We start from the raw sequence: 20,692 nt of genomic DNA on the forward strand, positions 1-20,692 counted from the left end.
AAAAAAAATCATTCCTAGATTCTCTTTCTTCCTATATCCAGTTTTTCAGTTCCATCCCATTTTTCTTCTGTTCTATGCCCTTTTGATTTGTCATGAAATATAATTATGATAAAACATGGAAATGTTTAGCTTTAGAAAAACTAGTCCATATGAAAAACAGTTTATGCAGCAAATGGTCATTGCAAAGTAAAACTTTTGAACTTATCAAATTATTAAAAATAAGTAAACACATGGAATTTTTTTTCTAGATAGTCATATGAAATAAAATGTATTATAATTAAAGTAAGTAAACTCAATGACAGTTAAACATATTTGAAGGGATATACACACACACATAAGAAAATCTGTCTGAAGAGCATATTCACATTATACAAGAATTTCTTTGTGTACATATTAGTCTGCTGGAGCTACCATAACAAATACTCCAGACTGGGTAGGGTGAGCAAATGAAATTTCTTGTATTACAGTTCTAGAGACTGGAAGGCCAAGATCAAAGTGTCTGTGGGTTTGTTTCTCCTAAGGCCTCTCTCTTGTATTGCAGATGACTACCTTCTCTATGTCCTCACATGGCCTTTCCTCTCTGCACATGCTGTGGTATCTTTGTGTGTCCACATTTCCTCTTTTTCCAAGTATACCAGCCTTATTTTAATCATTTCTTTAAAGGCTCTATCTCCAGATACACTCATATTCTGAGGTTAGGGCTTCAACATATAAATTTTAAGGAGACACAGTTGAGTCATAACATAACATACAAAATGTGAAAATATTAATATTGTGAATGACATGGCTGTGTAGGATGAAACTTAAAACATTCACAGGTTTCCTTATATGTTTCCATTGTGCTCTCATATATAATATTCCTAAAATGCAGAGACTGATTGTTTCCCTTGCTGTCTTTTTGTTTTTGCAGGCCTGGCAGCTGAGATTCAGCCACCTTGTGGGCTATGGTGCCAAATATTATTCTTACTTGATGTCCAGGGCTGTAGCATCCATGGTTTGGAAAGAATGTTTTCTACAGGATCCTTTTAACAGGTAATAAGGGCTGAGCAAGTTTATAAAACATCACCTCCTTCAACCACAGTAATCCCTATCACACTATACCCAAGGTCAGCTGCTTGGAACCCAGGTGACCCTGGCAGGAAGTGGAAACTGTGAGACAGGCTCGTCCTAGGGCCCTGTCCTCCATGAGCCCCTTCCTGAGGTGATGATGACCTTAAAATTCCACCTTACTCCACAGCTCTGTGGTCTGTAGAATTGCTTGGTACCCCCCAAATGCCCCCGTGACCCCATGTGACTCTTTGGCTTCTGCACAAGATGGCCCATTGCTGCTTTCCCACTTTGCTCCTGTGTGTTTTCTCCATTTTTCCAGCCACTCCTGCTGTCAGTGCCTCCTGCTCTCAGAGCTGGAGCTTCCTGTCACCTTTGACAGGTTCTTTACTTTGGCATAGGCATCTGAGGTTTCATCTACAAGGATACAGTTTTTCCTCTACTGCCCAACAAAGGGTTTTTTACTCTTCCCCACTTGGGAGCAGCACTGTTGGCAACATTTTTCATTGAGGGTAACATCCCCATTTGTTTCTAAATGTTATCCCTCTGTCTTCTTTTGGAACAATTTCCTTCCCTGGGGAGACAATGTCCATGGAAGGCAGAGGCAGTCTCAAGAAGGGTCAGTTTCCTTGACAATCCCTGATGTAGTGCTCTTCCTGGTGGCCACCAAGACAGCGAGGGTGGCTGCTGAATTCCCCTGCACATTTCTTTCTGCTGTGGTCTCAGAGGGGTCCCCTTTACTCCAGATGTGCATCATCAGAATAATCCATGGTTTAGATGACAGAGTCTAGTGCTTTCCAAAGTAGAAAGTTGACTAAGCTGTTTGTGTGGTGACCTTCTTGGGTCACTTCCAGAAGCATAATTCATCAGATCAGCACATGCATCTGGTGACCTTTAACAATTGAGTAAGGAAATAGGGCAGGTCAGTTTCAGTTATAAACCTCTCATACCCACCTCCTCCCCCAGAATGGAGGCAGGAGACCGGGTTGGAGTGTAGAAACCTGGGAGAGGCAGTCCTATTTTCCCTAGTCATTTAGAAATCCAGGTAGTACTTGTATTGGGAGGAGAGGTTGTCAGGGGTTCCCATGCTCCTGGATTTGACCTCCTTCTGATCCTCCTCACAGGACTCTCTCCAACAATAGAAACCAGTAGGAAATGAGGTTTGGGTCTCATGATTCCTTAGAAGGTGCTTCCTTTGAAAGCAAACCAGTAATTATGATCTGATGTCATAGCTGTTTCGAGTCTTTTAATCTCCTCACAACCCAAATAAACATGTCTTCAAATACCTCTCTGGCAGTTCTGGCGGGTGACTATTATCTTCACCACTTTCACATGGTTTAAAATATACATCCTGTTAGAGTTTTCGAGTGCCCTAGAGTTTGCATGTGGCATTCACAGCAGCTTTGCTTCAACAGCTACTTTTTATAGTAGTAAACTGAGGCTCAGAGGTGAGTGATTTACTCAGGGCTTCATTGTCTTGACAAGACGGTCTTGTCAGTCTTTTTCTAGTTCCTTGACCCTGCCTGTCTCCTTTGCACCTCTCAGCTTTTAAACAGTTTGACACAGATTTGAATTTTCTCAGCAGTTAATAGTCACATTCAATTCCAAAATCTTTTGAACTTAAATCTGATGTCATAGAATTCTTTAATGTTTTACAGCTTGGTACCCACATGTTATTTTGTCTTGCCCTTTGCAGACTGCAGACACTTGGTCTGCTTTTTGGATTTTATTATTTTCAAAGGATCTACAGCCAAACTTGACTATAGTAAATCAGTTTCAGGAATTGCAGCTCTTTACTGGAGATTTCTATAAAATGGGCAAAATATCATCTTGTTTGAAGGAACTATACTTTACTAGAAAACCACATACTATTAAAAACATATATTTCCAAATATTTATATCTTAGTTATGTGTGCATTCTTGCCTAGACATGTAGTTGCCGTACTTTTATGGACACATAAAAGCAAGCTAGTAAAAGTGCTCAAGTGGACTAGAAAATTCCTAACCTCTGTCAAAGGTTGATTTTTGATCCCACTAGTGATCAAGAATCAGGCAGAGAGCCTTCATCAGGGAGCATGCCATGAAGAGCAGAGGCACATGGGAAGGGATGCTGCTTCCTGTGGCTTGAAGGGGACCCTAAGCCACCTGACCAAGGGTCAGGCAGGACCTCTCATCCTTGCATGAGAGGGCCACACCTCGGTGAAGGCTTCCTGCCTTGCCTTAGCACTCATTTCAGGGTGTGACTGTAGTGTCTGATGCCAACATGCTTTCTATGCTGTAATGCTCTCAAAAGGTCCAATTACGGCCATGTTCACAAAGTTACCTGTGTATAAAGATGTTCCAGAGACAATGGAATGAAAATAGTCTCAAAATTTACCGAAGTCATCTCATCAGTGTGTTAAAAGAATAACATTTTCCACAAAATATAAAAGAATAGCATTAGTTTGTTTCTAGGTGCCATTTATGTGGGGAATTTCAATCTATAAAAAGTCTCAGCTGTAATCCCAGTGACTTGGGAGGCTAAGGCAAGGGAACCACAGTTTCAAGACTGACCTCTGCAACTTAGCAAAACCCTGTCTTAAAATAAAAAATAAAAGTGAAAAAGAACTGGGGATGCAGCTCAGTGGTATAGTGCCCTTGGATCCAATCAGCAGTACTAAAAAAAGAAAGAAAGAAAGAGAGAGAGAGAGAGAGAGAAAGGAAGAAAAAAGAAAGAAAAGTCTCCAAGGGGCTGACGATGCTGCTCGGTGGTACAGCACTTGCCTAGCATGCCTGAGGCCCTGGGTTTATCCCTAGCACCACAAAAAAAAAAAAAAAAAAAAAAAAAAAAAAAAAAAAAAAAAAAAAACAAAAAAAAGAAAAGAAAAGAAAGAAAGAAAGAAAAGAAAAGAAAAAAAAGTCTCCCAAACCTGCCCCCCTATGTTAGTATAGACAGTGTTCTGTGTGGAAGTCAGTGTCACTGATGAAGAGTCTGAGAAACTGAAATCAACCTGCATTTCCATCTCTGCCTCTGCCACTAGCACACACGAGTCAAGTCTTCTGGTCCATTAGCTGTGGTTCTGGGCCGAGGTTTGCTGCTATCATCTACCCTCTCCTGCCAGCTCCCTTTCCTACACTCTTATTTTAGAGTGTTATTTTTCTGTCTTTGTAAGGGACCATCTCAGATTTTCTTCAGAAAGTAAATATTGGCATAAATAATTTCAAACCTTTCAAAATAATCCTAAAAACTATGCAGAATAGGATATCATCTTTTACTTCTTTTAGACTACATAAACTAAACCTTTCTATAAAGAGAGGCTGCCTGCTAAAAAAAATAAAGTAAAAAATTCAGTTATCCTGATACAGTTAATGTTTCACACCTGGTTTTATGTATTTTAGAATCATTCAGAAATCAGAATTCCGTTTTGAAAAACAAGAAAATAATCTAGGGCTTACTTGTCACGTGGTAGGAGGTTTTCTAAATGTAGCATCAGAGTGGCTTCCTTTGAGTAGCTCAAGACAGGTGTCCATAGAGTCAAGCAGACCCTTGAAGGAAGTGTGGGTAACACTGTAACACTCTCCTCTCCCCAGGGCCGCCGGGGAGCGCTATCGCCGGGAGATGCTGGCGCATGGTGGGGGCAAGGAGCCCATGCTGATGGTTCAAGGTAAAACAAAACCAGGAGTAGAAACTTTTCTTTGATGTGTGTGTTGTGTTTCCTTCTTTTTAAATGTTTTATGAGCTATACCTTTTGGGGTCCACTTTCAGAATGTTACTGAGATACTAATAGAAAATTGTTAAATTAGTCCTAAATTCTCAGAAAATATGCTCTTAGATTTAACAGGTCACAATGTGTTTTGTTTTTTGTTTATTGTTTTCAACATAGAGAACTCATTTGTTTCTTCTTTATTTTTCCTTCTGAGAAATGCCAAGGCTTCAGGTAGATTTTTTTACCTATTGAAAAATAAAACCTAATTAAATTATCTTTTTTGTGATGTCATAATGTTTGTTTTCCTATGAAACTTTTTGAGTAGTTTTTTAAATATAAATATTTTTACAGAAAATATAACTGTAAATTGAAGTATCTGTCATGATTTTTCATGGAATGTTTGCACAAATACTTCTAATAAGTTGCAAGTATTATCAGATACTCTCAATATATTAACAAATATTCACAGCTGAGCCTTCTGACTGTTGGACAAAATTGCATTTAGGAAATAGCTCCCAATATTGGGAAAATGAAATTTTCACTGTAGCAGTGGAGTGAGTTCTGGTAGTAATTGGTCTAACTTAAATGTGTCCTGGCCTACATTTGTTGAATCTAATGCCTATCACCCTTTTTAGCATTCCTTCTGATCCTTGCCTTCAACCATTCACTCATTCATCAAATATTTATCAAGGACTGATAACATGCCAGGCAAAATTATAAGTACAAGAGGTGAAATACCGAGAGACACGTATATAAAAAATCCTGCTTTTGTGGAACTTGCATTTATTCAGTCAGCTTTTTCAGGTGGGGCAGGTATTCCTCCAGGTTCCATGTGTTCAACACCATAGCAGGTTTATGGAACAAATCTGTCCACCCAGTGATCCCACAGTTCTGAGTAGCCATTATTGGACTATGCCTCGGAATTGTCATCTTTTGATAATAGTGCACATTGATGCTTATGGGCCTTTCTTGAACTTTACTACAGCCAGAACTGGTTTGATTGGTCTTGCTGTGTTGCACGGGCTGGCCTCCATCTCCTGGGCTGCCTCGCCCACCTGAGTAGTTGGGACAACATGTGCATGGCACCGTACCCAGCTAGAATTGTTTTAGATAATTTTTATGTTTTGGTTAATTTAATCTCCTCTGTAATTCTTTGAGGTAGAAATTATCATTATCCCCATTTACAGATGATCGAACAGGCCAGATCCCCCACCCGTGCACAAGGCAGTGAATAGAAGAACCAGAATTTAAATCTGGTACTTCTGGCAGCAGAGACCATGCTATTATGCAACCTATGAAAAAGGACACCTAGCCAAAGGTCTGCTACGGACTCAGAAAAAAGTGAAATTAATTGGCTAATAATATTTAAGCAAATAATTTTTAAAATTGTGTGTTTTTAATTGGTGGTTTGCAGTACTGTGTAGACAGCCCCCATGAACTGAGAATGGAAGAGATGCACCTGAATTCCTTCCTCTTGGAGATAGATAGTTCCTCTTAGTGTGACCTCTGAAAGCCCTGCTAAACTTGTCCTTTTTGAGACTAGACTTTAAACGCTGTCCACGTATAAATATTAATTTCCACGTGGTTCCATCAAAAGAAAAATTTAATTTCTTTCCACATTTTATCTTTTGACTGGTGTTTTCTGTTCTGCTCCTGACAATGATGCAACTACTTTGCTAAAATTTCTGTTCTTTATCCAAAACATTTTTGTGTTAAGAAATTTAATATCTTTTTTGCACTGAAATTCACACACTCTAGAGAAAAATAAGTCAGTAGTTCAGACCAGAGGTGCTGAAGTATTCAAATTCCAGTTAACACTAAAATAGAACTATTTTGCTTTCATCCTTTAATATTTTTCCTCATATTGTTCTGTCAGATCTCATTAATTCACATGACTTGGTGCATGCCAAAGATGAATGGGGGGACCTGGAAAGAGGTTATGCTTACTGTCACTCTCTAGGGTTGGATTGATAAGACAAGGCCTGCAGTAGCATCTCATTTTCTTTTATGTCACCAGTCTGTAACCCAAAACAGAATAACATAGTTGATGGTTCATAGCCTCAAGTTTGGAGTCTTCCTAGGAGTGATTGGTAAAATTACTGAGATTTGTGTTATTAAAGCATATTCAATCTAGTCGGTATCACTCTTTTATGAAAATATAACTTTTCATAACTGCTTTATGTATTATAACTACTTACGAGATAAATATAAAAAATTATATTAAGTAGCAAGAGGCAAAGAGAATATCTACCTTCAAATCATATACCTCCCTGACCAAATCACAGCTGTGTTTACCTTCCCCATCAAGACTTTGGTTTCAAATGAACTCCAAGCCATTTCTTAGTGTCCCAGTGTCTACCATTGTGCTTGTAGTCTTTGAATGATATCTGTCTGAGAAATCAAATAGTGGCAGCTTTTGATCTTTGAATAATAAATACTGCATAGGTACTCGTTTAGATTACTTAACTTTTCCAGAATGAATCATCCCTTGGGCTGATCATTCACTGATTTGCTCTGCAGTTTCAGTCCCTTCTGACAGTCTCAGTGGTCAGAACCCCATCTAAAGGGAGTCCCAGAGAAAAGAGGATTCCTTTCTTTCTTTTCTCCTTTTGTTTGCTCCATATTCGTCAGTTAAAGACCACTGCTAGGCAACCACCTGTCTCTAACTCCAGGCCTCAAGGCTTTTACTTAGTAGTTCCCTTTGCCTAACTCTGTACAGAGAGATCTGCATAGGAAGCAACAGGGGCCTTTCTTAAAGAGTCTGCATTTTTTTTTCAACACCCTAAATACCACTTGAAGAGAACACCATAGTAGTTAAAAGAGTATTTCCTTAGAGAAGAAAAGCATGGTGGAATAGAACTGGATTTGCAGTTAATAGTTCTGCTACTGTAGGAGGATCTATAGAAGGTATAATGTGAAAACACTTTCTGATCTGCTTCTGTTATCAGCCTATGTCTGAAGGGGTTTGTGTGTGTATGCATGTGTGTACACATTACAGACAGTAGGATCTTATCAATTTGCCCAGTTGAAATCAACTTTCTTGTTGCTGAGCATTCTGGGTGAGGTTTGGTCCTCTGTTCAATTGTCAACATAAAGGTTTTCTGCTGTTCCTTCGTACCACGCAACATTTTTCAGCTTATGTTAAGGATCACATTTCTGAGTAATAAGAGAACTGAATTTTTTGCTTAAAACCGTGATGATATGACATTTCCATTCATTTTGCCATTTTATAAAATATATACTGGAATTTTTTTTAGGTTGTGCTGTGATGAGCTTGATGTGAAGTTCAGTTTCCATTACAATCATCTTAGAAAATATAGTTTTTTAGAAAGATAAACATGCCTTCAGATTTGTTGAATAGCAAGGGAGTCATATTTTGGCCTTACTAGGAAGCAGAGTTGTTTTCTTATTACAAATAGAAGAGTGGAATTATATGACTATTCAGGCTAGAAACCATATATGCCTTCCTCTGTAAATTATTTTATCTTTTTGTGTTTTACATTATTGAAAATTCTTGTGTCTAGCCCTTGTTGAGTTTTAGGTTTAGATTTATCTTTCAATAGCTAGAGAAAGAAAAAACCTAATACATTAAAAACTTGTCATGAAGCCGGTTCTGTCTGCTGATACCTAATTAAATTCCCTGTGACATTGGTCCCCATTTTTGTAAATAAAGAAACTTTGTCAGGGTTCATACTCTTTCCACTGGCGCCTTGCCCATGGGAATTCTGACTTGAAATTGACCTAATGTGGAGCAAATGGGAGTCCCAAGGGAGTTGAGCCTTGAGGCCTTATAGTTCCCCAATGATCCCCAAGTGTTTTGTGTTACTGTTTAAATGTTGCAACCTAACTATTATCATTGCCAGAAGAAAGATCTGCATGATGAACCTCAGATAAGAGTAAAAATCTGTTTCCTATGTGCTCATTTAGACTTTTATGGCAAAGCTACCCATTGGATTTCTTTCTTTTTTATTTTATTTTTTGATTCATTGTACACAAATGAGGTACAACTTTTCATTTCTCTGTACATGATGTAGTCACACCATTTGTGTAATCATATATGTACATATGGTAATGATGTTTGGCTCATTCCATTATCTTACCTTCCCCCCTTCCTCTCCCCACCCCTCATTTCCTTCTACACAATCCAACATTCCTCCATTCTTCCCTTATCCTTACCTCCCCTTTATGTATCAGCACCCACTTATCAGAGAAACATTCGGCCTTTGGTTTTTTGGGGGATTGGCTTATTTCACTTAGCATGATATTCTCCAACTCCATCCATTTACCTGCAAATGCCATAATTTTATTCCTCTTTATGGTATACCTACCATTGTGTAGGTATACCACAGTTCCTTTCCATTCATCTATTGAAGGGCATCTAGGTTGGTTCCACAATCTAGCTATTGTGAATTGAGCTGCTATGAACATTGATGTGACTGCATCACTGTAGTATGCTGATTTTAATTCCTTTGGGTACAGGCCAAGAAGTGGGATAACTGGGTCAAATGGTGGGTCCATTCCAAGTTTTCTGAGGAATCTCCATACTGCTTTCCAGTTTGCACCAGTTTGCACTCCCACCAGCAATAAATGTGTCCCTTTTTCCCCACATCCTCGCCAACACCTATTGTTGCTTGTATTCTTGATAATAGGCATTCTAATTGGGGTGAGATCAAATCAGCATTGTTTCGATTTGCATTTCTCTAATTACTAGAGATGTTGAACATTTTTTCATATATCTGTTGATCATTTGTAGATCTTCTGTGAAATCTGTTCAGTTCCTTAGCCCATTTATTGATTGGGTTACTTGTATTTTTGGTGTAAAGTTTTTTGAGTTCTTTATAAATTCTGGAGATTCGTGCTCTATCTGAAGTGCATGTGGTAAAGATTTTCTCCCACTCTCTAGGCTCTCTCTTCACATTGTTTATTGTTTCCTTTGCTGAGAAGAAGCTTTTTAGTTTGAATCTATCCCACTGATTGATTCTTGCTTTTATTTCTTGTGCTTTGGGAGTATTGTTAAGGAAGTCTGGTCCTAAGCCAGCATGATGAGGATTTGGGCCTACTCTTTCTTCTATTTGTGCAGTGTCTCAGGTCTGATTCCTAGGTCCTTTGAATTGAGTTTTGTGCAGGGTGAGAGATAGGGGTTTAATTTCATTTTGCTGCATATGGATTTCTAGTTTTCCCAGCACCATTTGTTGAAGAGGCTATCTTTTCTCCATTGTATGTTTTTGGCACCTTTGTCTAGTATGACATAACTGTATTATTTGGGTTTGTCTCTGTGTCTTCTATTCTGTACCATTGGTCTACATGTCTGTTTTGGTGCCCATACCATGCTGTTTTTGTTACTGTTGTTGTGTAGTATAGTTTAAGTTCTGGTATTGTGATTCCTCCTGCTTCACTCTTCCTGCTCAGGATTGCTTTGGCTATTCTGGGTCTCTTATTTTTCTAAATGAATTTCATGATTGCTTTCTCTATTTCTATGAGCTATGCTATTGGAATTTTAATTGAAATTGCATTGAATCTATATAGCGCTTTTGGTAGAATGGCCATTTTGACAATATTAATTCTGCCTATCCAAGAACCTGAGAGATCTTTCCTTCTAAGGTTTAGTTTAATTTCTTTCTTTAGTGTTCTGTAATTTTCATTGTAGAGATCTTCCAACTCTTTTATTAGATTGATTCCCAAGTATTTTATTTATTTATTTATTTTTTTGTTAGCCAATGGATTTCTAGCCCTGTGACCCTGGGAAGAGATTCTCACCACATCCCAGGTTTGGGGGTTCTGCCTGTGACTGCAGCAGTCCTGGTTCTCTTAACCTCCAGCCCTGACATAAAGATGTTTGGGAGGGAATGGGAAGGTTAGGGATTTTAGTATTCCAGGATCTATTTGTAAATATTAAACATCTTTATTTTTGTACTCCTTTCCAGAAAGAATCTCTTAGCTTTATTTTATGTCTCTGGCCAAAAAACAGTTTGGGGAAGTAGAGATACAGAGTAATAACTTGACAGTTTTAAAAACCAAAGATCAGATAAGATGAGAAGAAATAGTAGGTAAATGAGTCAGTTCCAGAAAATTAAAACTCCTCCCAATCTGACTCACAGAATGAAGGTCGAAAGCCCTCAGGGCCTTACCTTAAGCTGATTAAAATTATTTAATACTTTACATTTCTGCAGAGCTCTCTAGTTGCCCAACACATTCATTTTTGCCATAATTATCCTACATTGTCTCTTCTAGCTCATTAAATATTATTTTTGTTCACAGAGCAAACTAGAATTTTGTGGCTTATACTCCAAAAGTTCACCCCCATACTCCAAGGAGATTAATACAAGCAGTTTATAAAGACATTTGCTCTCTTCTTTCAAAACCTTGGTTCCAGTAGCATTGAGTGTGCTCAGTTGAGTTCATGCTATGTTCCAGTAAAAGGAACCAGGGATCGTTGGAGAAATGGCCAATTCTAGGCCTGGATCAGGGAAGATACAAAATGAACCTGTAGCGCCTAGTAGTGCCTAGAAAGTGAGGATTGCTCAGAAACACATGCTGCATAGGTCATAGGCAGTCAGTAGGAGCCCACTGTCAGAACTCCCAGTGGCAAAAGCTGGGACAATTTGAGCAATCAGTTGTGCAATATTGGCATATAACCTGGAATATAAAATATAGATCCATACTGATATAATTGAGTGAATAAATTAATGTGGAAAATAGGTAAATTTCCCATGGAGAGGAACTCTAAATAATTTATATAGATTCTCCTGCCTCAAGGAAATGAGCATTACTCTCCACCCCTAAAGTTTGGGCTGTGCAGAGTGTCTTCCTTCAAAGAACGAGTGTGGAATGGGGAGAAAAGAAGGCACCTTACACTGGAGAAGTCCTATACAGGCTGCCTGTGTCATGTCTTCAAGGTCAAGGTAACAATAATCAGTCACATGGATAGAACCTACTCTTGTGCTGTGATGAGAAGAGTACTTCGCCTCTCTGGATGTCCTACCCAAGTCCCCTGGCCCAGTCTAATCATGAGAAAAACGTCAGATGAAACAAATTGAGGACATTCTACTAAACATTTAAACCACACTCCTCAAAACTGTCAAGAGGGGTGCCTAAGAAACTGTCACAGCCCCAGGAGCCAAAGGACACATAACTATTTGTAGTGTGGCCTCCTAGATGGGATGCTAGAACAGAAAAAGGACATTAAATTAAAACAAAGATGCTTTGAATACAGCGTCTGTTTAGTTAATAATGCTCTGTCAGTCTTGGCTCACTAGTTCTGACAAATGTGCCCCATCATGTTAAGATATTAGTAATGGAGGACATTCACTATACATGGAATATCTGGGAACTCTGTCTATTATCAATTTTTCATAAAATATGAAATTGTCCTAAAATTAAAAATTTACTTTAAAATAAAAACCTCTCTGGTAAGATTTTTATGCTACCCATGGTTCCATACTCATGGTGACTTTATTTGCCACATTTTCCTACTTCCTGGCAGCCATTTCAGTATCACTTTAAAATCCTGTGAGTCAAGAGAAGGCATATGTGCGTAATTGGAGGAAGATTATTATTGGGCAAAAAATAAGTCTGGGGAGGTAAATAGATAGCAGGTCGTACATTGTAGACTTTTTTTTTTTTTTTTTTTTTTTCTGAGAACCATGAGTGGGCGGGTGACAAAATCAGATTTGTATTCGCTGACTGCCTAGGAGAGATGCCTTAGCAAGGGGCAGTGATAGAGGTCTATTTGAATATGCCTCTCACTGTTGGCAGCAACCTGGTGAAAGATGAGGGTGGCTAACACCATGAGCAGGGGCAGTTGGGGTGAAAAAAAGTCAACTGAGACAAGAAAGAGTTATGATGCGAACCCAAAAGGTCCTGGGATTGATTTGGTGAGTGAGTGACATGTCAAGGGTGAACCCATGTTCCCAGCTTTAGCTGCTGGCAAGGTGGTCATGCTATCATGGCCACTGAGAGCCAGGGAGACAAACACAGTTGGTAGGGGAGGTGACAGCCAGTTGAAGTGCAATATAGGAGAACGAATAAAGTAAAAATGCAAAGGCAAGAGCTAGACCTGCTGCTCTGAACAGTTCAGCCACTGTGTAGAATTCAGTGCAAAAGCACCTGAACCAAGGGGATGCAATTCCTGAATCACCCAAGAGACCCTGTGTGGAATTAGCTGTCAAATAGCCCTTCTGTCCCAACAGTCCTAGTGATGGGAAACCTGCTTTTTTTACAAGGCAAATTTGTTTTACCTTTAGACAACTTTAATTGATGAGATGACATATTTATTTGAATTGGCCCCAAATATCCAACCAGCTTTGAAAGTTTGATATCTTGTTGACACATCATCTTAGGGAATGAACATTAATCCTTTTTTTTTAATAACCCGATTACCAACCTAATAGGCGATAGGCCAGATATTCTTATCACACACCTTTAATGTTGGTGTTATTTGTTCAAGACAAACATGAGGGAAGTCAGGGAGCAGTAAGCCCTGTCTGTCAGCAGAAGTACAGCTGACATTTAAAGTAAGAAAGCTAAATAAACAGTCACTGTTCTACATTAGTTTGATTGCTTTTCCCTATTGCTGAAGTATAGGCATAGTTACTTAAACAGAAAGGCATTTTACATTGTTTTATAGCACTGAAAATTAGTAGTTATTACTTCTAGTCTTAAAATATACGGTAACTTTTAACTATACAATTGGAATAACCCCTAAATATTGGCATTATGTGGCAAAAAGCTGGCATGCTCAGTAGATGCATGCTGCCTTTGGATGGTTGATCCTAAGTTTATTTTTTTAATGTCTCTTTGTTTCTTAATATTTTAATCAAGTGGGATTTTTAAGAGCGAGATAAGTACTAACACTTGACAGGTTCTGCCTGACATCTGTGCCCCATGTGTGGAGGCCCTTGACTAATTAATAAGTGTCAGAGCATACCTAAAGGCCATGTGCCTTGGCCAATGAGTGCCCACCCCAGAGTGTACTGCACATTTGTAAATGACTTAGTAGGAAATCCCCTCATATGGCTTTATTAAATATGAAAAGTTAAGATGATTTGAAGGAACTAACATGCCAAAGAAATCTGTGCTCTTGGAAGTAGATCATGCTAATGAATCTCAATGGGTTTTTCAGAGACTTATATAGATTCTTTCATTTTCCCCTGTACCAAGGGAGGCCTCCCCTGTCCTTCTTAACTCCCCCTTACTCTACCTGCTTTCCTGCCATAATTTTAACGTACATTATTTTATTTATTAGCGTATTATGGAGTCTGCCCCCAGGAAAGAAAGTCCTAGCTCTGTGAGGGAAGGTCATGTTCATGGTTGCACCTGCAACTTTATCGTAAGGCTCAATGTGTAGGCCTTAAATAAAGATCGTTTAAGTGAGCATAGGTATCAATGTAGAATAGACTTCAAGGGTCAAATGTTCTTGAACCATAAAAAAAATACTGTTAGAGCAAGAACTGATTTTTATTTGCCTGGTTCTGAAATTTTTATATCACAAATATATTTCCAAATATTTTATGGGCCTAAATATTTTTGTGAATCTCTATAATAACATAAAAGAAAATGAAGAGATAACAAAGGTGTTGTATACACAGGTGTTCATTCCTTCCTGTTCTCTGACTTCCCGTCACTGTGTCACCTCTCAGATACTTGGGTAGGCATTTGGCCTCTGCCTCCTGCCACCTGCACAGCTCCCTTCCCCCACTACACCTGCATCAGGACCCCTGGACTTCCCCTTCAATGGCATCTGTCCTCTTTAGGTTAGACTTTGTTAACAGGAAAGAGGATGTCTAAGTGAACACCACCATTTGGTTTTCCAAGATGACATGTGTTCTATTCTTTTTGCAGCTTTCCTCCTAAATACCGTGTATATTCATCACACTATATATAACCAGTGTTCTATAAGAGATAGTAAAATAGATTATTCTTTCCTTCTATAGTTCTTATAATGGAGGAATCACCAAGTCAATCTGGTATAGTAGAGATAGATTGCATTCTGAATAGATCAGATGCACCCACCCTTCCAGTAGCTATTCAAGTGTCTGTATAATAGAATGGAAGAGGCCAAACTTTGAACTGAATAGATAGATTTATAGAATAAGAGATGCAAAGAACTAAAGCTAAAGTTTTAAAGGTACAGTATACAAAAGGGAAAGTGTATGGTAACTGTAAGTGAAGCCCTGGAGGAAAGAGTGGTAATTTTCAGTTTTCTAAAAAATTTAACTCTGAAACACCACAAATAAGTAATTGCTGTGGGAAATTGGTCTTTTAACACATCAAGTATCACATTAGAAACTGTTGAGTATTTTGTGTAAATTTTATAGTATAGGGCAAGAAAAGCTATATGGCATGTTGATCTCTTTACACCAAACAAGAAAGTCAGCCTTTGCCAGGAAACCATAGATCCTTTCTTCTGCCCTCTTATTTTACCCAGAAGCCTCTGCTATCCCTTGATTACCACTACCACTGCCCCAAACTCCGCCTCCCCGCCAACCCAATTTTATCCTCAATGTCCAGTCACTAAATCCAACCAACAATTTTTTTTCATTTTTCAGTGCTGGGGATCAGACCCAGGTCTCATACATGCTAGCAAGTGCTCTATCACTGAGCTGTACCCACAACCCTTATACCAACATATTTTTTGCTAGCAAAGATGATGTAAAGCCTCTGGGAAAGTGACTTTTCAACAGAAATAACTTTAATTTTTTTTTTTTTTAATTGAGATGGGATCTCACTATGTTGCCCAGATTGGTCTCAAACTCTTGGGTTCAAGCTATTCTCTCACCTCAGTCTCCCAAGTAGCTGGGACTATAGGTATGCACCTAGGTGCCTGGCTAAAATTTTGACTTCTCACCTGAAAATCCTCTGCAAATTCTGTATGGCATTACTTTTGTTTTAGGCACTTTTCATTTCAGTACACTGTCTTGATTCTGCCCAGGAGGCGATTAAGTATTAATTGTAATACAACCAAAGAGAAGGGACAGGTAGGAACCTGTTCAACAAAAGGAACCCTGTATTTCCCCTTTATGTTCTTGCTGGTCAGAGTCTAGCACTTCTCACTAAACCCTGAATCAGAAGTTCCTACCTAAATGATTTCAGATCATTAATACTCTGTTTTCAACAGCACACAGAAAGGAGAACCACTCTGCAGGAAAGGCAGTGACATAATGAAATAATGAGTGTGTCGGATGTGACACAGGAGTATCTCTGATCTAGCTGACACTCGTTCCAGAGGTGTGTTACCTCCACATCACATACAGGGAGATGGAGGTCTAGGAAAACGAGCGGCCACCTGAGTGCTGCAGGGCTATTAAATACCATGATCAGGAGTCACCCTGCCGTTTTATCTTTGTAGCCCTTGAGATGTCTGACTGACATTTCATTCCTATTCTGATCCCTCTTGAAGCTCAATTCTTGAACACTGTCTTTGTCTTCAACTTCTTTGTCACTGATTTCTGTGTACATTTTGTCACTGTGTACATTTGATGGGTCCCTTTTCCATTTGTGTAACTATTCGAAATAATGTGTCTGGAGTGTGACTTTATTTCAGGACTGAAAAAATATCTTGTAGTAGATTCATTGTGAAAAATATATCACCAATCAATCCATTTTTGTTGGGTGAACATAAACTACCTTCTAAAATATGTAGAAAATATTCTTTCAGTGCTTTGATTACTTAAGGGAAACTCATAAAATAGTCTATAAAGGTATTCATTACAGATGGTATTCTTAACTGGTGGTTAGAAATGCTTGCTGTGGGCCACACCTGTGATCCCAGTGGCTTAGGAGGCTGAGGCAGGAGAATCTCATTCAAAGCCAACTTGAGCAAAAGCAAGGCACTAAGCAACTCAGTGAGACCCTGTCTCTAAATAAAATACAAAATAGGGCTGGGAATGTGGTTCAGTGGTTGAGTGTCCTGGAGTTCAATCCCTGGTATCCTGTCCCACCCCCCAAATAAAAGTGCGGTGTGGGCAGTGGACTAAAAACGAGTTAGAAAAGCAGATATCTTTTCCCTAAAGCTCTTGATTTAGATTCAAGGGCCAATGTAATGAGATGCCATGAATATCTCAGGCAGAACTGATGTTGGGGATATACTGATGAATTCACATTTGGAAAGTTTACCAATGAAAGGTTTAAAAATCATAATCATAGAGATTTAGAGCAGCTTTTAGTTGAAGAAGTAAAATTGACATTTGCTAACTGACTTGGACATTTTCCCATAGATCATAGGGACTGGAAAATGTCTTTTGGTTTAACTGGATCATTTCCTAAAAGATCATTTACAAGCTGTCTTCTAGTGTTTATTCGAGTCTTTCAACTCGCTCTAAAAGAAATGATTTCCTTTTGACTATTATGTAACATTGTTAATAATGAAATTTGATTATGGAATTAGCATACCTAAGCCTGATTATCTTTTATTTGGTAGTTCATCTTTACATTCAAGTTTTCTTATAGACTAATCTCTCTTTAATCTCAGAGTTTGCACATCTCAAATATTTGAATAGCATTATCAAGTTATTTTTTTGACCCATCACCTAAGTTGGAGCATGTCAGGTAACATGTTTAGTTTCTTGAAGTTTCCCTAGTACCAAATGTACATTTCATTTGCTTAAGCTGTAGGGTTAAAGAAGGTGTATCTCAACTTATATTTCCCCTTCAAGCAGTTTAAACAAAATCAAACTTTCCAAAATTCTTAAAACCTTAAGTCACACACTCAAAATAATTGAAATTTCAACACTAAATTTATTTTTGTCTTGTGTGCACATGCATTTCACATTAGGATACAGATTTATTAAAATCTCACTATAGTCTTACATACCAATTTTGCAAAGATAAGTGATACTTTATGTTGGATATTAACTAATAAGATTCATTTCTATTACTTTTATGTTTTACACTTGAATGAACAGGGGAGAGTTACAGTAGTCACAGTAACAATAATAATGAGGGCAATAACAATAGTTACACCCAAAAGCATTTGTTGGGTATTCCTGATGTGCAAAGTGTTATTTAATTCTCTAAACAGTCTAAGGGTGTTTGCTAACTTACTTGCCTAAGGTCACCCAGTAGCAAGGGCAGAATTAGGATCCAGATTCAGGCACAGTGACTCAGTCTTCTTTAAGCTAGTAATTCCTTAAACTTCTTTTTCAGGTTTTACCAGGAGGCTTTTGCTTTGGAAATAAGCATATGCATATTCCATTGTATTTTTCCCCTTGCTCTTTTATAATTTTGAGTTGACTTGCTGGAAATATACTGATACTCCAAGAAGATATTGGTGAGTTCTCAGAGTAAGCTATTAGGGGGACAAATCTGCAAGCTGGCATATGCCAACTAGTATTGATAAGGTACTCACTGCCTTACATACATTATAATGATTTTATAGCAAAATAAAACCATGTTGTTGAGTGTGAATGCATGCATGCAGAATAATATTTGGTACTTTACAACACACTCATTGGCAGTAACCTTTTTTTCTTGCACAGCAAAACGGGATAAATGACAAAAGTATAACATGCAATCAGAGTTAGAATTTGGTAGCTTTAGGATTTCAACCTAAGTTTCAATAATGAAGGTAAATGGTAACCCACTGTAATAGTCAAGTAAATAGAATCCCTAATCTTTGGCTTATTTAGATATTTACTCAACATAGCTTCTAAAATAGCTGAGAACTTTTTGGAAGAAAGAAATGGAAGTGAGCACCTGCATTCCCAAGGTGAAGACCTCCTTTTTGTAAATGCACCAGTTCTTCAAGAGGGTGTGTGCATGTTTAATGTGTGGGTGTGTTTGTCTAAGGAAGACATTGAGCTCTAAAAGGCAGATGTTTCATAACCCAAAAATGTAATTGTGAATGGAATAATTAAATCTGATGATTAAATTAAAATAAGCTCACATGTGAGCCAAGTGCATATGTGGGCTCAACTCTCTAGCAGAAGTTCTAAGACTCCACTTCAATCCAGCCAATAACTCCAGCCTCTCTCTTATTTGAACAGCAACAGATACTAACCCAGCCTAGGGAGCAGTAGAATTCTTAAGTTCAAAGGAAGAGAGAGGAATTTCATTTTTTGACTGATGGTATGATTTCCCCAGGAACTGATTGTAGATAGTGGGAATTAACCTTTAGCAAAAGATGTGGGCAACCACAGCCTTGCAGAAGAGAAATACTTCAAAGTTGAGAAGGCAAGACACACAGTTGCCCCAGGCTTGGAAGAGAGATCTGGAATGAGAATTCTGATCTCATAAAATTCACTTAAGATTTTTCAAACAGCCAGGCCAGCCTTTGTAGCTATAATTCTTAATCAGTCTGAGCTGAGTTTGGCCCATATAATTATTTCAGCTTAAAAAAAATAGCCATTAAATATTATAGTGTGTTTTTAGAATTGGTAGTGATGGTGGGAATGCTCAGACTTTCTTTTCACAAATTCCTATGTCTGTATAGATAATCTACTTTTCTGTATATTCATAGTATTGTCATAATTGGTGGAGTGGGAGAATAGAACCCAGAGAGCTACACCTCTTGGTGAATCCAAAGTTCTGGTCACAGTACTAATAATATCTTCTTTTCTTTTTTGTTTTTTAATTGAGGTAAATTTATAATTTACCATTTTCCAGTGTACAGTTCAGAAGTATCTACAGTGTTGTACAACTGTCCATCTCTAGAACTTTCCCATCACCCCAATGATCTCTTCTTGACAAACTTTTTATCTCCTCTTGATAAGCCTTTTTTTTCTAACAGATAAGAAACGGATTGATTTTAGTTACATATTTTGTTTGTTTCTTTATTAGATAAGCAATTATCTGATGAAAAAGGCAGAGAAAAGTAAAATAAGCAAGGATTCATGGACTGGATAAGTGGCTTATAATTTTAAGACTTGTGATAGTAACAAATAATCATAGAACAATTATTTCAGAATGCAACTTGTACAAAAGTAATGAGGAACCTCATCCTTCAACTCTTGAACTGGGAAATAGATTTTGATAGACTTTCAGGTCTGAGTGTTATTGCTAGTTACTAAGCTATTTTTTGCATTAAACACACTCTAGATATTTAATCCTTATTAGCAATTTGGCTACATAGATTACTTGTTGCCAATTTCATGAACTTTAAACATTTTATTGGACTCTGGTATTTTACTTTTCATCACTTCTAGCAGAAATGAGGCTTAGGGAAGTTAGATGACTGGTCTGAGGTCCCAACCAGTTTACCCAGGGTGATCGCTTATCAAACACTTGCTCCAACCATCAGGATATATTGCCTTTAGAAACATCTAAAATTGTACTTAGAAAAGGATTGTGTTCCTCCTTTGCATTCCTTCAGAGGAAAACTTTTGTTTAGTCAGAAGAGAGTTAAACTGTCATTTTAAGTTATAAACAGCCTTAGCTTACCAGATAATATTCCATTCAGTCCTAAATTCAAGCCAGCACAGTGCCCCTGAGGCTGTTTTAGAACTGCAGGGTAGTTCCTCTGTTGATTTTCATAGCTGGGCTGCTGTCCTGCTAGGGAGTCCCCAAGAACATTTTCTTCATGTAGCCTGAGGCTCTTTTTTTTTTTTTTTTAATGTAACACCATTTAATAAAAAGAGAAGTAGTGTGAACAGGAAAGGTAGCATAAATTTAGTGTTGCCATGAGGACCAGCACTTGATGCTGGGAAGCTGAAGCCAGAGGAGACTGGGTTGGGGGACAAGCATTCTTTGAAGGCAGGGAGACAGTGGCCTGCAGGCCAGAGAACCAAGTGAACACTCATCCCTGGTCCCTGAATATCTGGCTCTTGGAACTGGTGAGTACAAGGGGGTGAGATGACGAGATTCAGCTGCTACTCCCAAAAGCGTTGTCCAGCAGGATGACGGACATATGCTGCTGTGTGCTCACATGTGGCAAGCTCCCAAGGCTTTCCCTGCCCTCTGCTACCCGGGTCTGCTTGCAGCGTAGTGTTCCTAGGTGGTGCGTTTGGCGTGCCTTCCCAGCATCT

The 20,692-nt window shown here is 38.4% G+C and overlaps 1 protein-coding gene across 2 annotated transcripts in view; it reads left to right on the forward strand.

Moving 5' to 3' along the window:
• The window catches only part of Mipep (mitochondrial intermediate peptidase), a 168,128-nt gene that overhangs the window by 136,692 nt on the left and 10,744 nt on the right, over positions 1 to 20,692 (forward strand). For both annotated transcript variants that reach the window (XM_047554261.1, XM_047554262.1), the window contains exons 17-18: positions 911 to 1,032; positions 4,618 to 4,691. In XM_047554261.1, coding sequence (XP_047410217.1) covers positions 911 to 1,032; positions 4,618 to 4,691 — 196 coding nt within the window. The remainder of the gene's footprint in view (positions 1 to 910; positions 1,033 to 4,617; positions 4,692 to 20,692) is intronic.

The sequence above is a fragment of the Sciurus carolinensis genome, chromosome 5 (genome assembly GCF_902686445.1).
Source record: "Sciurus carolinensis chromosome 5, mSciCar1.2, whole genome shotgun sequence".
NCBI classification, from domain to species: Eukaryota; Metazoa; Chordata; class Mammalia; order Rodentia; family Sciuridae; genus Sciurus; species Sciurus carolinensis.